General features: G+C 40.5%; 1 protein-coding gene and 2 non-coding genes across 5 annotated transcripts in view; 2 read left to right on the forward strand and 1 right to left on the reverse strand.

Moving 5' to 3' along the window:
* The first annotated feature begins 1,492 nt into the window (after window positions 1-1,492).
* dnaja1 (DnaJ heat shock protein family (Hsp40) member A1) overlaps window positions 1,493-15,848 on the forward strand; it is a 41,072-nt gene continuing 26,716 nt past the window's right edge. For 2 of the 3 annotated variants that reach the window (XM_063008688.1, XM_063008689.1), the window contains exons 1-8: window positions 1,493-1,515; window positions 6,255-6,408; window positions 10,335-10,521; window positions 10,830-10,934; window positions 13,009-13,236; window positions 14,842-14,956; window positions 15,269-15,384; window positions 15,679-15,779. In XM_063008688.1, coding sequence (XP_062864758.1) covers window positions 1,499-1,515; window positions 6,255-6,408; window positions 10,335-10,521; window positions 10,830-10,934; window positions 13,009-13,236; window positions 14,842-14,956; window positions 15,269-15,384; window positions 15,679-15,779 — 1,023 coding nt within the window. In that variant the 5' untranslated portion in view covers window positions 1,493-1,498. Of the gene's footprint in view, window positions 1,516-6,254; window positions 6,409-10,334; window positions 10,522-10,829; window positions 10,935-13,008; window positions 13,237-14,841; window positions 14,957-15,268; window positions 15,385-15,678; window positions 15,780-15,848 lie in introns of those variants that run through there. The other variant, XM_063008690.1, reaches the window with a different exon arrangement.
* Window positions 1,820-1,892, reverse strand: trnak-uuu (transfer RNA lysine (anticodon UUU)). The gene has a single exon. It is a non-coding gene; the product is annotated as a tRNA-Lys (tRNA).
* trnar-ucu (transfer RNA arginine (anticodon UCU)) lies at window positions 3,156-3,247 on the forward strand. The gene is given in 2 exon segments: window positions 3,156-3,192; window positions 3,212-3,247. It is a non-coding gene; the product is annotated as a tRNA-Arg (tRNA).

Here is a 15,848-nt window from a genome sequence, read left to right on the forward strand (position 1 = left end):
ACATTGAAGCCTGTGATAAAGCATAAAATTAAAAGTATTTCTATTGTATTAAACAAACGTGTTTGGTTTCTTTATCTGAATGTCACATACAAATAATTTTTTATGAACATGACTGCTGGGATTTACTCACGTTTACCCTTCAGAGCAGTGGTAATGAGCCGTGGTTTAAGTTCTTCTACACCAAACTCCAAAGCTTTGGACTTCTGTTGTGCTGAAACAGGAAAGAGCCTTCCCCAAACTGTTGCCATAAATGTATGAGCGCTTGTTTCGGTCAGTAGGCAACAGCTAGGCTGAAAGTTTAACATTACATTTTATGCATTTAGCAGACACCTTTATCCAAAGCGACTTATAGAACAGTTACAGTATACACCGATCAGCCACCTCCTCGTTTCTACACTCACTGTCCATTTTATCAGCACTTTGTAGTTCTACAATTACTGACTGTAGTCCATCTGTTTCTCTGCATACTTTGTTACCCCCTTTCACCCTGTTTTTCAATGGTCAGGACCCCCACAGAGAGCAGGTATTATATACAGTTATACATCTACTAACTAGAGTGGACAGTGAGTGGACACGGTATTTAAAAACTCCAGCAGCGCTGCTGTGTCTGATCCACTCATACCAGTACAACACACACTAACACACCACCACCACCACCATGTCAGTGTCGCTGCAGGGCTGATAATGACCCACCACCTAAATAATACCTGCTCTGTGGGGGTCCTGACCATTGAAGAACAGGGTGAAAGGGGACGAAAAAAAGCATGATAAAATGGACAGTGAGTGTAGAAACAAGTAGGAGGTTTTAATGTTATGGCTGATCAGTGTAAAGTCTGAGCAATTGAGGCGTAAGGGCCCAACAGCAGCAACCTGGTAGTGGTGGGGCTTGAACCAGCAACCTTTTGATTACTTAGTCCAGCACCTTAACCCTAGGCTACAGCTTGCAAAAAAATAACTAATAAAAATGTTACACTTAAACAATGAACTTATATTAAATTGTGGGTAGCATTGACGCCTCAGAGCAAGAAGATCCTTGTTTTGATCCCCAGGTCGGGTGGTCCAGGTCCTTTCTGTGTGGAGTTTGCATGTTCTCCCCGTGTCAGCGTGGGTTTACTCCGGGTGCTCCGGTTTCCTCCCACAGTCCAAAGACGTGCAAGTGAGGTGAATTAGAGATACTAAATTGTCCATTAACTTGTGAACTGATGAATCTTGTGTAACGAGTAACTACCGTTCCTGTCATGAATGTAACCAAAGTGTAAAAACATCCCAATGAACAAACAAACAAATATTAATTAAATTCGATTTGAGACGAGTCTTTTTTATCAAACATGGCTCATCATTAATCCATCCCAACTGCACAGTTCTACAGAGCCGCTGTGATGGAGTGTTTAGGCCACAATTTAGCAAAGTAGGGCGTGGCAACACGGTCATTTTATTTTGGCCACAGCCAACGTGAAGCAAAATAAATCGGTTCTTTGCTCTCAGGGGGATTGTGTTCATGGCTGTCCAAGGAAGGTAAACTGGATTTAATATAAGATAATGCTTCATGTTTGAACCCAAACCCTGATATATAATCGTGGTCATGCATCAAGATATTGTTCCAATGCATTAACACAGCGTGGCAAGTCAAAATTTTAAATTTATATAGAATATCACCTGCGGTTGAATTCTACTCAACCATTAAACTTTTGTATGTAATGACACGTTTAATGTTAGTTTTTGGAAAATGCATTCGTAATTACACATGTACGTTAATTTTGTATAAGTTTTAGTGTAAGTATTTCCTTTGTGAATGTATAATAAAGAGAAAAAAAATGTTCGCCCGAACAGGGACTTGAACCCTGGACCCTCAGATTAAAAGTCTGATGCTCTACCGACTGAGCTATCCGGGCTTCGATAGTCTCAAGCGCTGAAGTGCCATATAACCAACACAGAGCAATGGCTAAAGCTATGCTCGCAAAGCTAAGAGTTGCGTATTCAAACTGCTGGGTCATTCAATTAAAATTAAAACTAAGACTCGTTCTTTATTTCGCTTTTATTAATGCAATTTTCTGTGCACATTAAAACGCTGCTGCAGTTACAGAGTTTCACCACAAGGAGGCGTTTACACAAGCATTAGACGGACAAGCGGTCATGTAAACACACAGAGTAATGAATGAAGAAATGAGTGGACATTAATTACAGACTATTTAAAACAAGTGTCGTATATTTAAATTGCTGTGTTATTTAATGAGAATTAAAACTAGCAATATTTATATTAATTTTTTCGCTTTTGTGATGCAATTTTCTGTGCACATTAAAACGTTGCTGCAGTTACAGCGTGTCACCACAAGGAGGAGACATTTACACAAGCATCAGACGGACAAGCGTTTTTTTTTAACCGTGGCACTAAAGTGTCATGTAACCAACACACAGAGTAATAAATGAAGAAATTAGTGGACATTAAGTACAGACTATTTAAAACAGGGGTCGTATAATTAAACTGCTGGGGTTTTTTTGGGAATATTTATATAAATTATTTCGCTTTTGTAATGCAATGTTCTGTGCACATTAAAATGCTGCTGCAGTTACAGAGTTTCACCACAAGGAGGAGACATTTACACAAGCATCAGACGGACAAGCGTTTTTTATTTTTCAACCGTTGCACTAAAGTGTCATGTAACCAACACACATTAACATTTACATTTTTTGGCATTCGACAAGGGTCGTATATTTAATTTAATTAATATTAAAACTAAGACTTATTCATTATTTTGCTTTTCTAATGCAGTTTTCTGTGCACATTAAAACGCTGCTGCAGTTACAGCATTTCACCACAAGGAGGAGACATTTACATAAGCATTAGACGGACAATCGGGATGATTTTAAATCAGTTGTTTTTCCAACCGTGGCACTAAAAGTATCATGTAACCTACACACAGAGTAATAAATGTAGAAATAAAGAGATTTAAGAGTGACTTTTCGTTGTTGGATGTAGTTTTAGGATGTAGAGTTGAATATTACACGTTAGTGTTTGATAAGTATTAAAATTACATTGTAGTATTTGCTCCTGGAGCTCAGTTTCATGCTTATTGGACCTTGTTTGTTGTCTGTGCAGGGTGTCCTCGCCATGTTGTAGGTTAATATACTCAGTTGTTGCTGTGAGTGCAACAGGTGGCTCCGTGGCGCAATGGATAGCGCATTGGACTTCTAGTCAAACACTGGAGAGGTGATTCAAAGGTTGTGGGTTCGAGTCCCACCGGAGTCGCATTTTTTCTTTGCGTGCACATCCTTAAATATCGATTCACTTTTATTACAGACAACAGCGCTCCAGTGAGCGGCGCAGATTTTAACCCTAAATCGCAAAACTTCGAATGTTTTCGCGAAATAAACCGAGTTATTGAGTGTCAGCGGTGCGCATGCGCACTACGCTCATTCGGCGTTAGGCAACAGAGCAGTGGAAGCTTCTGGAAGCTTGATTTCTCAGCGCGATTGTGATCAAACTTTGGACAATTTCACATCGATGAGAGCTGAGAAATCACCTCAGAATTATACAGTAAGACGTTTACTTCTCATTTAACAACACGAGCGGTTAAAATAAATACGTGTGCAGTGTTACAATTGAAAAAAAAGCGACTAAGCTCGCTAGCTACACGGCTAATAATGCTAACTATTGTAACTGAAGTGTTTACATTGAATTAACAGGACAGGTTTTTCTGTCCTTATATCAATAATATTCACATGTTTGTACAACACTGCTAATAAAAAATATAATTTAAGCTTCAGTTGGGTAATATTTGAGTAAATAGAATACATAGCCCTTTAGCTCCACTCTAACTTATATTATTTTAGAAGCTTTTTGACTACAATTGTCAAAAAATCAAACGTTTACACATTTGTAGGGTTCATTTACTTTTGTTTATTGGCCTCCTAAATCCTCATTAGTGATTGTGATTGATTACAGCTCATTTTTGATCTGTTTGCCCATATAAATAGGGTTGGTTTGTCTCCACCCTTAAATAAGTACATTGTGTTCTCATACCAAAAGGAATGTATGACATGGTAGATGCCTATATCCAAAGCGACTTACAGTAGTGTGACAGTATACAGTCTGAGCGATTGAGGGTTAAGGGCCTTGCTCAAGGGCCCAAAGGTGGTGCTTGAACCAGCGACCTTTTGATTACTAGTCCAGTACCTTAACCGCTAGGCTACAACTGCCCAATTTAAAACCACACCAGTAGAGGCTTCTGGACAGTGATGTATAAAGTACCGGAAGGCCATACTTGAGTAAAAGTACAAGTATCTTACCAGAAATTTACTCTGATAGAAGTAAAAGTCTCCTTTTAGAATATTACTTGAGTAAAAGTCTAAAAGTATCTGATGTTTAATGTACTTAAGTATCAAAAGTAATTTGATATTAAATGTACGTAAGTATTAAAAGTAGAAGTAAAAGTAAATGCTGTTAGTATAAATGGAAGCGCTGATTTTAAATATAAAGATTGTTCTTTTAAGCCTGTAAACCACCTTAACAATTAACCTGTTTTCTTCCTTTCATCTGAACATGATTTGTGCCAATTCATGATCATAATCAACTGTTCACATCACCTGTTTGAAATCATGACATTATTTAGTTGTTTTTTTAACTCATTACCAGCCCTAAATGTTCCTGCTCCAACGTTTTTAGAATGTGAGTCGATGTAAATGTAAGAAACACGGCATCTGTTTTATTTGCATTTTCTATACTGTCCCATTTTTTTATTTGGGTAGTATATTTCAATAACAACAAAATCATTTTGGCATAATTAATTTAAAGCAAAACGTGTGGCGCATGATCTGCTCAATCATTATTTTAAATCAAAATATTTGAGTAAAATAAGCTGTATTTAAATAATCTTTTTGGGGTCGTATCTACTCACTGAATGTGCAAGTGTTAAACTAAAATAATATTGGTATTCTTACTTTAAGAAAACACCATTTCTAACGTGAAGCTAGCAGCTGAAAAATCATGAATAATAAGTTGGATAAGATGATTTTCTTGTTGAGATGATTAAAGGGTTAAAGACGTGCTGCATGTTCCTCAGCACCATGAATCTCTCCTCTGCCGGTCTAATACAGAAGTTATCTGAGGAAATATTTGTCCATAAATGAGTTTTTAAAAATAATGGACGTGTCTTCATGAGTTTTGCAGTCAATGAATTCCAAACAAATTTAGTGAAACGTTTTATTTGTGGTTCGAATGTAATCGGTAAAAATACAGCGAGTGTATCGGAGTAAAAGTGAAATTTTTATACTCCAGTAAAGTACAAATACTTCAAAAAACTACTTAAGTACTGTAACGAAGTATTATTACTTAGTTACTATACACCACTGCTTCTGGAACATGGGTCTCACTGTCCACAATCAAGCAAGCTTTACTTTGCCCAGAGAGGCCCTTAAAAGCTTGACAGAAAATTTGTTCCTGACCAGACAGACTTCTTTGTTATACACTCCATTCTGGTGTTCATCAAACCAGTTAATAAAGTATAATGGATGAATGGAGTTATTATGGTCTTGTAATGTGAGGAAATTATGGTACGCACCATAGGGTGCACATGGGCCTGTAAAATACCTCATATCAGTTGGCTTGCACACAATCATGCGAAGCCATCCAATGGATGTGATATCCACCAGATGCTGCTTGTACCATTATGGAATTAGTAAACATAATAAAATGGTCATCAAAGAAACGTTGGGGTATGTTAATCTGGTTTAAAGGAATATACTTTCCCAATGTCCATTATGTTAACCAAACTCAGTGTTCTCACTGTTTCACTCTCTGTTGATGCTGTTTGTGTTGATGTTTTTTTTTTTTAAACCCTTTCAATATTTTTCCTTGTGGGAATGATAAACCCTGTTAGTTAACTCATGCTGCATTAAAATCTCACTTTTTCGGGACCAGCATGGAGAGCACTCTAACAAGTGCACCTTCCAGTGGACCAGGTGATAGCACACATGAGATTCGAACCCTGAATGTCAATAGTATTAGGCTATCTAGTGTTTTACCACTATGCCATCCAAGCACAGTACTCAAGTAGCCTTTAATCATTCACTTATCCTGAAGAATCAAGTCAAATGTTACTGGATAGTTCAACTACCAATGAATATCTCAGGATTTTCAATAGATCAGTATCAGTGCCACCACACCATTATTTGTCTACTGTTTCTTTGCAACTTTAACATGGTTTGCTGTTTTCGTTCATTCACCGTTGCTAAATAAGTGTGTTTTCTCTCTGCAGTTGCATCAGGCTGGTGGGCACCATGGTGAAAGAAACTGGTTTTTATGACATTCTGGGTGTGAAGCCTAACGCCAGCCCTGACGAGCTGAAAAAAGCTTATCGCAAACTGGCCCTGAAATACCACCCAGATAAAAATCCAGCCGAGGGTGAGAAGGTAACACAGTTATGATTATGTACTTATAATGCTAAAATGTTTAAGGTCCACAATCTGTCCAAAGGCCTGTGTTTAGATTTTCACAGGGGCTTCCTGCTCTTCTCTGTACTAAATAATGTTTATTATGTTTATTTATTATTTTGTTCTGATTAACACTAACTTTTCTGGAATCCATGTACCGTTGTTTTATTTGCCGTAGCGCTTTCAGTTCGTGAACCTTTAGCTACAGAATTCAAACCAGTAACTGCAGAACATTTCGGATCATAATAAACAATGTTTAGGAATCTCTTTCTGATACATTTGAACATGTGGATTGACTGACTGTTTAATTGTTTTAGTTTGTTGAGCTTCGGATTAATACATAGATGAGTTCCTTGCTTCGGAAGGGATGTCTAGCGAGGTGTAAGGAGGTACAGTGAGGTATAATATGATGTAGGGAGGTATAATGAGGTATCATGAGGAGTAATGAGATGTATCGAGGTGTAGTGAGATGTATCGAGGTGTACCGAGGTGTAATGAGGTGTAACAAGGTGTAGTGAGATGTATCGAAGTGTAGTAAGGTGTATTGAGGTGTAGTGAGATGTATCGAAGTGTAGTAAGGTGTATTGAGGTGTAGTGAGATGTATCGAGGTGTACCGAGGTGTATTGAGGTGTAGTGAGATGTATCGAGGTGTACCGAGGTGTATTGAGGTGTAGTGAGATGTATCGAGGTGTACCGAGGTGTAATGAGGTGTAACAAGGTGTAGTGAGATGTATCGAGGTGTTCCGAGGTGTATTGAGGTGTAGTGAGATGTATCGAGGTGTACCGAGGTGTATTGAGGTGTAGTGAGATGTATCGAGGTGTACCGAGGTGTATTGAGGTGTAGTGAGATGTATCGAGGTGTTCCGAGGTGTAATGAGGTGTAGTGAGATGTAACAAGGTGTAGTGAGATGTACCGAGGTGTAATGAGGTGTAACAAGGTGTAGTGAGATGTATCGAGGTGTACCGAGGTGTATTGAGGTGTAGTGAGATGTATCGAGGTGTACCGAGGTGTATTGAGGTGTAGTGAGATGTATCGAGGTGTTCCGAGGTGTAATGAGGTGTAGTGAGATGTAACAAGGTGTAGTGAGATGTATCGAGGTGTATTGAGGTGTAGTGAGATGTACCGAGGTGTATTGAGGTGTAATGAGGTGTAGTGAGATGTAACAAGGTGTAGTGAGATGTATCGAGGTGTATTGAGGTGTAGTGAGATGTATCGAGGTGTATTGAGGTGTAGTGAGATGTATCGAGGTGTATTGAGGTGTAGTGAGATGTATCGAGGTGTATTGAGGTGTAGTGAGATGTATCGAGGTGTTCCGAGGTGTAATGAGGTGTATTGAGGTGTAGTGAGATGTATCAAAGTGTAGTGAGATGTATCGAGGGGTACCGAGGTGTATTGAGGTGTAGTGAGATGTATCGAGGTGTTCCGAGGTGTAATGAGGTGTAGTGAGATGTAACAAGGTGTAGTGAGATGTACCGAGGTGTATTGAGGTGTAGTGAGATGTATCGAGGTGTTCCGAGGTGTAATGAGGTGTAACAAGGTGTAGTGAGATGTATCGAGATGTACCGAGGTGTATTGAGGTGTAGTGAGATGTATCGAGGAGTAATGAGGTGTAGTGAGATGTATCAAAGTGTAGTGAGGTATAATGAGGTGTAACAAGGTGTAGTGAGATGTAACAAGGTGTAGTGAGATGTATCGAGGAGTAATGAGGTGTAGTGAGATGTATCAAAGTGTAGTGAGGTATAATGAGGTGTAACAAGGTGTAGTGAGATGTATCGAGGAGTAATGAGGTGTAGTGAGATGTATCAAAGTGTAGTGAGGTATAATGAGGTGTAACAAGGTGTAGTAAGATGTATCGAGGTGTACCGAGGTGTAATGAGGTGTAACATGGTGTAGTGAGATGTATCGAGGTGTTCCGAGGTGTAATGAGGTGTAACAAGGTGTAGTGAGATGTAGTGAGATGTATCGAGGTGTACCGAGGTGTAATGAGGTGTAACAAGGTGTAGTGAGATGTATCGAGGTGTAACAAGGTGTAGTGAGATGTATCGAGGAGTAATGAGGTGTAGTGAGATGTATCAAAGTGTAGTGAGGTATAATGAGGTGTAGTGAGATGTATCAAAGTGTAGTGAGGTATAATGAGGTGTAACAAGGTGTAGTGAGATGTATCGAGGAGTAATGAGGTGTAGTGAGATGTATCAAAGTGTAGTGAGGTATAATGAGGTGTAACAAGGTGTAGTGAGATGTATCGAGGTGTACCGAGGTGTAATGAGGTGTAACAAGGTGTAGTGAGATGTATCGAGGTGTTCCGAGGTGTAATGAGGTGTAACAAGGTGTAGTGAGATGTATCGAGGTGTACCGAGGTGTAATGAGGTGTAACAAGGTGTAGTGAGATGTATCGAGGTGTAACAAGGTGTAGTGAGATGTATCGAGGAGTAATGAGGTGTAGTGAGATGTATCAAAGTGTAGTGAGGTGTAACAAGGTGTAGTGAGATGTATCGAGGTGTTCCGAGGTGTAATGAGGTGTAGTGAGGTGTAGTGAGATGTATCGAGGTGTACCGAGGTGTAATGAGGTGTAACAAGGTGTAGTGAGATGTATCGAGGTGTACCGAGGTGTAATGAGGTGTAACAAGGTGTAGTGAGATGTATCGAGGTGTTCCGAGGTGTAATGAGGTGTAACAAGGTGTAGTGAGATGTATCGAGGTGTACCGAGGTGTAATGAGGTGTAACAAGGTGTAGTGAGATGTATCGAGGTGTAACAAGGTGTAGTGAGATGTATCGAGGAGTAATGAGGTGTAGTGAGATGTATCAAAGTGTAGTGAGGTATAATGAGGTGTAGTGAGATGTATCGAGGAGTAATGAGGTGTAGTGAGATGTATCAAAGTGTAGTGAGGTGTAATGAGGTGTAACAAGGTGTAGTGAGATGTATCGAGGTGTTCCGAGGTGTAATGAGGTGTAGTGAGGTGTAGTGAGATGTATCGAGGTGTACCGAGGTGTAATGAGGTGTAACAAGGTGTAGTGAGATGTATCGAGGTGTACCGAGGTGTAATGAGGTGTAACGAGATGTATCGAGGTGTACCGAGGTGTAATGAGGTGTAACAAGGTGTAGTGAGATGTATCGAGGTGTACCGAGGTGTAATGAGGTGTAACAAGGTGTAGTGAGATGTATCGAGGTGTAACAAGGTGTAGTGAGATGTATCGAGGAGTAATGAGGTGTAGTGAGATGTATCAAAGTGTAGTGAGGTATAATGAGGTGTAGTGAGATGTATCGAGGAGTAATGAGGTGTAGTGAGATGTATCAAAGTGTAGTGAGGTATAATGAGGTGTAGTGAGATGTATCGAGGAGTAATGAGGTGTAGTGAGATGTATCAAAGTGTAGTGAGGTGTAATGAGGTGTAACAAGGTGTAGTGAGATGTATCGAGGTGTTCCGAGGTGTAATGAGGTGTAACAAGGTGTAGTGAGATGTATCGAGGTGTTCCGAGGTGTAATGAGGTGTAACAAGGTGTAGTGAAATGTATCGAGGTGTTCCGAGGTGTAATGAGGTGTAACAAGGTGTAGTGAGATGTATCGAGGAGTAATGAGGTGTAGTGAGATGTATCAAAGTGTAGTGAGGTATATTGAGGTGTGCCAATCCATCCCCTCTCCACAAAAATCACCTGCTTGCCGGGATCTGTGCCGTCCGAGTGCCTCTACGCTGGTTATTTACAATTAATCCATTATTACTGTTTATTTACTGAATTTAACATTTGGATGGGGTCAGGCGTGTTCAGAAGCCATGAAACACATTATATTTTGTGGTTTTATTTAATGTTTTAGTCGTTGCACCGTCATGTCTTTAAATGTCATATTCAAAGGATCGTGTGTGTGTGTGTGTGTGTGTGTGTGTGTGTGTGTGTTCTTCCTTACAGTTCAAACAGATCTCTCAGGCCTATGAGGTGCTGTCCGATGCTCAGAAGAGGGAAGTGTACGATCGGGGAGGGGAGACGGCGATCAAGGAAGGTGGAAGCACGGGAGGATGCGGAGGCTTCAGCTCGCCCATGGACATTTTTGACATGTTCTTCGGAGGAGGAGGACGCATGCGCAGAGAGAGGAAAGGTTCGTGATTCAGATCAACTAATGACATTGTGGCTCTTGCTAACAGACAATTACAGACACACTGTATGGGCAAAAGTATTGGGACACCTCTTCTAATTTTAAAATGTGAGTGTTTCAGCCACGGTAATGGCTAAGAGGTGTAATAGAACCAGTATGTAAAGTGAAAAGGTGTGAAAAGCCTTATCAAAGAAGTGAAGTGGCTCATGGGCAGGTGTCCAAATACTTTTGTTAATGTACCATCACATGTACATATGATATGAAGGTAATTGGATTGTATTTGGACGACTGTTTGTCGTTTTGTTTTATAGGGAAGAATATTGTGCACCAGCTGACCGTCACCTTGGAGGATCTTTACAACGGAGCCACCAGGAAGCTGGCCGTACAGAAAAACGTCATCTGTGAGAGATGTGAAGGTAACGGGATGGATACAGTCGATGCGCCGGTCTCACTTTGCCCCAAGAAAGGACTGCTCAAACGCTGCACAGAAATGCATCAGTCTCACACCAGAAACGTGTCATTTTCAGCTACAACCTGTCCATCATTGTGGTTTAGGTAGCAATTTACCCAAGGCTCAGCATTTCAGCCTCAGCTTCTGTAGATGGAAGCTAAATCGGCCCTCACTCACGGCCATGTCACTGTTGCACATCACAATCACAACATTTTCTTCTTGTTGTGCCCGACTTATGTTATGAATGGCATAATAATTACAGTCTAGCAGTAAGTACTTTAGCTCTGACCATATTGTGCATATTGTGGATTTATTTAGTTTTGGCTCGGTAGGCCAATCAGGTCCTACATCTACAAAACGTTTTCTACATTCGGTGCTCATAAATGCATTGTTTACTGTTTAGGATAACTGACCTGCGCCACCCTAGCACTTTTATCCAAAATAAAAACAACTAAATGTACTATAGTGAAGCCCAAGTGTCCTGCCTGGTCCATTAAAGAGACTGTGGTTTTATTCATGTTGCAACTTTTTAAACACTAGATTTGTTCTAATGTGCTTAATGTACTTATTTAGCCCACAAAATTATAACATGTGGCCACAAATCAGCAATCGAGCCAAAATAAAAACCATAAATATTGAAGATTGGTGCATCAAAGGTGCCTAATGCAATTATTTAGCCCCCAAAATGATATAAAAAGTGGCCACAAATTAGCAGTCAAACCAAAGTTGACCATAAAAATTCAAGACTGGTGTGTTCAATATGCTTAAAGTAATTATTTAGCCCACAAAATGATAAAAAAAAAAAAAAAAGTGGCCACATCAGCAATCAAATCAAAAATAACCATAAATATTCAAGATTGGTGTGTTGAGTGTAATTAATGTAATTATTTAGCCCATAAAATGATAAAACTTGTGTCCACAAATTTGCAATCAAATCAAAATCAGCCTTTAATATTCAAGATTGGTGCATCTAATATGCTTCATGTAATTATTTAGCCCATAAAATGATTAAAAGTGGCCACAAATTAGCAATCAAATCAAAATTGACCATAAAAATTCAAGATTGGTGCATCAAATGTGCTTAATGTAATTATTTAACCCTCAAAATGATAAAAAGTGGCCAAAAATTAGCAATCAAATCAAAATCAACCCTAAATATTCAAGATTGGTGTGCCTAATGTGCCTAATGTAATTATTTAGCCCTCAAAATATTAAGAAGAGGCCACAAATAAGCATTTAAATAAAAAACGACCATAAATATTCAAGCTTGGTGCATTTAATGTGCTTAATGTAATTATTTAGCCCCCAATATGATAATAAGAGGCCACAAATAAGCATTTAAATAAAAAACGACCATAAATATTCAAGCTTGGTGCATTTAATGTGCCTAATGTAATTATTTAGCCCACAATATGATAAAATTGTGTCCACAAATTAGCAATCAAATCAAAAACAACTATAAATATTCAAGATTGGTGTGTCTAATGTGCTTAAAGTAAATATTTACCCCGTAGAGTAATAAAATGTGGGTGCAAATAAGCAATAAAATCAAAAACAATCATTGATGTTCACTATTGGTGTGCCTAATGTGCTTAAAGTAATTATTTAGCACACAAAATGATAAAAAAAAGTGGCCACAAATTAGCAATCAAATCAAAATCTATCATAAATAATAAAGATTGGTGTGTCTAATGTGCCTAATGTCTTTATTTAGCCCACAAATGTGTCCACAAATTAAATCTACAGAAGCTGAGGCTGAAATGCTGAGCCTTGGGTAAATTGCTACCTAAACCACAATGATGGACAGGTTCTAGCTGAAAATGACACGTTCCTGATGTGAGAGTGATGCATTTCTGTGCAGCGTTTGAGCAGTCCTGAGATAAAGATAGTGTGACAGTTACTGTTAACATGAGCCATTTCGTGCACTTGGTTTCTGTCGAAATAACACCGTGAGATCGGGTCATAACGTATTCATGTGTTATTCCAGCTCTCTCGTGATCTATCAGTAACGATTCATCCGTGCGTGTTGTGCTTCTCAGGCCGCGGGGGCCGTAAAGGTGCCGTGGACGTGTGTCAGTCCTGCCGGGGTACAGGAGTGCAGGTGCGTCTGCATCAGTTAATCCCCGGCATGGTGCAGCAGATCTCCACCGTCTGCACCGGCTGCAGAGGTCAGGGTCAGCGCCTCAGCCACCGCGACCGCTGCAAAGCCTGCACCGGCCGCAAGATCACGCGCCAAAAGAAGATCCTGGAGGTGCACATCGACAAAGGTAGGAAACCCCCCCCCATCCCATCCCATCCCATCCCCTCCCATCCCCATCCCCTGGCTGATTGCCATTCTGTTATTGATCGATTGGGACTAGAACACACTTTATAAAACAAGTATTAAATAGAGATGGGACGATCGATCGGCTATGAATCGGTATCGGCCGATTTTTAATCAAAATATGCTATCGGCGATATTTCCTAAAAGTAGCCGATCCGATCGTGTGATATATAAAGATCACGTTAAGTTAACGGCTCAGTGGATTGATCCAGACTTTGAGCTACGAAGCACCAACCATCACATCACCATTCATCAACCATCGTACAGAAACCACAGTGAAAGCTCTTCATGACCTAAAATAACATCATTAACGTTGTGCATCACACATACGATGTAATTTTGCTGATTGTAATATTTACTTTAAAAAGATAATTCAACCCGGTCACATCTGAGTTGATTCTATCAGCACGTTATATAAACTCCTGGTTCACTTTGGTAAATCGTGAGCGGTTCTTACTTGTGATGTAGATGAGAACAGAAAACGTTACAGAGCCAATCAGAGGCAAAAGTTTATTCATTACCAAATTCGTTAGTTCAGGATCATCTGCTGAACTTTTAGCTCCTTAGACGGAACGAGTCTGACTCGGTTACAGATCTGTGCTAATAGCAGTTTAATGAAGCTTTTTAATGTAAGAGAGTCACACAGAATGTTCTGTAGTAGCTGGTGTTTATTTAAAACCACGACATTTAATTAATAACAGTAAACACGGAGAGATAACCGAGAAGAGAAACTTACGCTTCGCGAAAAATGACTCGTGAATCAATGAATCACTTATAGCGATACTGTGAACAAAGCGTCTCTTCTAAAGGCACACACACACACACACACACACACACACACACGCGCGCGCTGCTCCGGTTTATCTTCACTGTGAGGCTCTTTTTAAGTTTATTTATTTTATTTACTGCTAAACCCCAGATCTGCTCCAAATCACACACTGATAGTTTTCGGACAGGTGCTAAGGCAGCTGTATCCAAGTCACTTCTAATTCACTTAATATTACTCAATGTGATATTATTATAATTGTTATATGATGGGGCGGCACATAGGGTAGCACTGTCGCCTCACAGCAAGAAGGTCCTGGGTTAAAATCCTAGGTGGGACGGTCCGGGTCCTTTTCAGTGTGGACTTTGCATGTTCTCCCCGTGTCTGTGTGGGTTTCCTCCGGGAGCTCCGGTTTCCTCCCACAGTCCAAAAACATGCGCCCAGGCTAATTGGAGACACTGAATTGCCCTATAGGTACCCGGCCGCTAGGATGCATAAACCAGTTCATTGTAGTGCCGGTCCCAAGCCCGGATAAATAAGGAGGGTCGTGTCAGGAAGGGCAGCCGGCGTAAAAACTTTGCCGAATCAATAATGCGGATCACGATCCGCCAGCAGCCCCTAACGGGAGCAGCCGAGGAACTAGATAGGTGGATGGATGGATGGATAGTTTTTGGACGGTGCTGTGGGAACTGTATTTAAGTCTGGACTTTATATTACGTTAATAAAACAGATGTTCCACAAGTTCATATGCAGGTTTGTTTTAAGAGGCTGATGTGTTGACAGGTATGAAAGATGGACAGAAGATCGTCTTCCATGGAGAGGGCGATCAGGAGCCTGGGCTCGAACCTGGTGACATCATTATCGTCCTAGACCAGAAAGCGCATCCCGTATTCACCAGGTAATCATGGGTATAAGTGAATAAATAATGCAGCTCTTTTTTTGTATTGTGCAGTATTGTTTGATACATGTGTGGGCACTTGGGTGGCGCTGCGGTAAATCACACTAGCCCGCTGGGAGGTCAGGGCACTCTCAGTGCTGGTCCCAAGTCTGAATAAAACTAAGGAGGCTTTGCAGGCCAGGATGATCCATTGCAGCGATTCATTAATACATGGCAGCGTTCTAATTACGGCCGATTGAGGACGTAATCTGGGGGGGAAAAAAGTCAGCTGTCTACCTGCATTTACATTGTAATGTTGTGTTTTTCCCACAGGCAGGGAGAGGACCTGATCATGACCATAGAGATTCAGCTTGTCGAGTCGTTGTGTGGCTTCCAGAAACCTGTTAAAACCCTGGACAACAGAACCCTGCTTGTTACGTCTCATCCTGGTGAATGCTCTTACGTTTTGATGGTTAGCTCGAGGTGCTCTTGATGCACAGATCAGGAACCCTGTGCCTGGGAGTCTAGACTCGAGTCTGGAGGGGCGGTGCAGTAATTAGGTAGCTTTGATCCTTTCATCCAAAGTGGCTTTTGATAACAGTAATTAGACGCGATCCAGGAGTCTCACTGACTAAGACAAATAAGTGCTTAGTGGGTACTGAGAGAAATCGCCCGGTTGGTATTGGGTCGAATTATTGTAGCCGATTCATTTTTAATGAAAATCTGGTTTCTTTTTCACGCAGGCGAGTTGATCCGGCCGGGAGATAAGAAGTGTGTGCTGAACGAGGGGATGCCGATGCACCGCCGACCTTTCGAGAAAGGCAAACTCATCGTCCTGTTCAACGTGAGTGAATCCAGTGCAAATCAGTTAACACGCAGGTGCACTTGTACACTATGGGGCCAAAAATATGTG

The sequence above is a fragment of the Trichomycterus rosablanca genome, chromosome 14 (genome assembly GCF_030014385.1).
Source record: "Trichomycterus rosablanca isolate fTriRos1 chromosome 14, fTriRos1.hap1, whole genome shotgun sequence".
Lineage (NCBI taxonomy): Eukaryota > Metazoa > Chordata > Actinopteri > Siluriformes > Trichomycteridae > Trichomycterus > Trichomycterus rosablanca.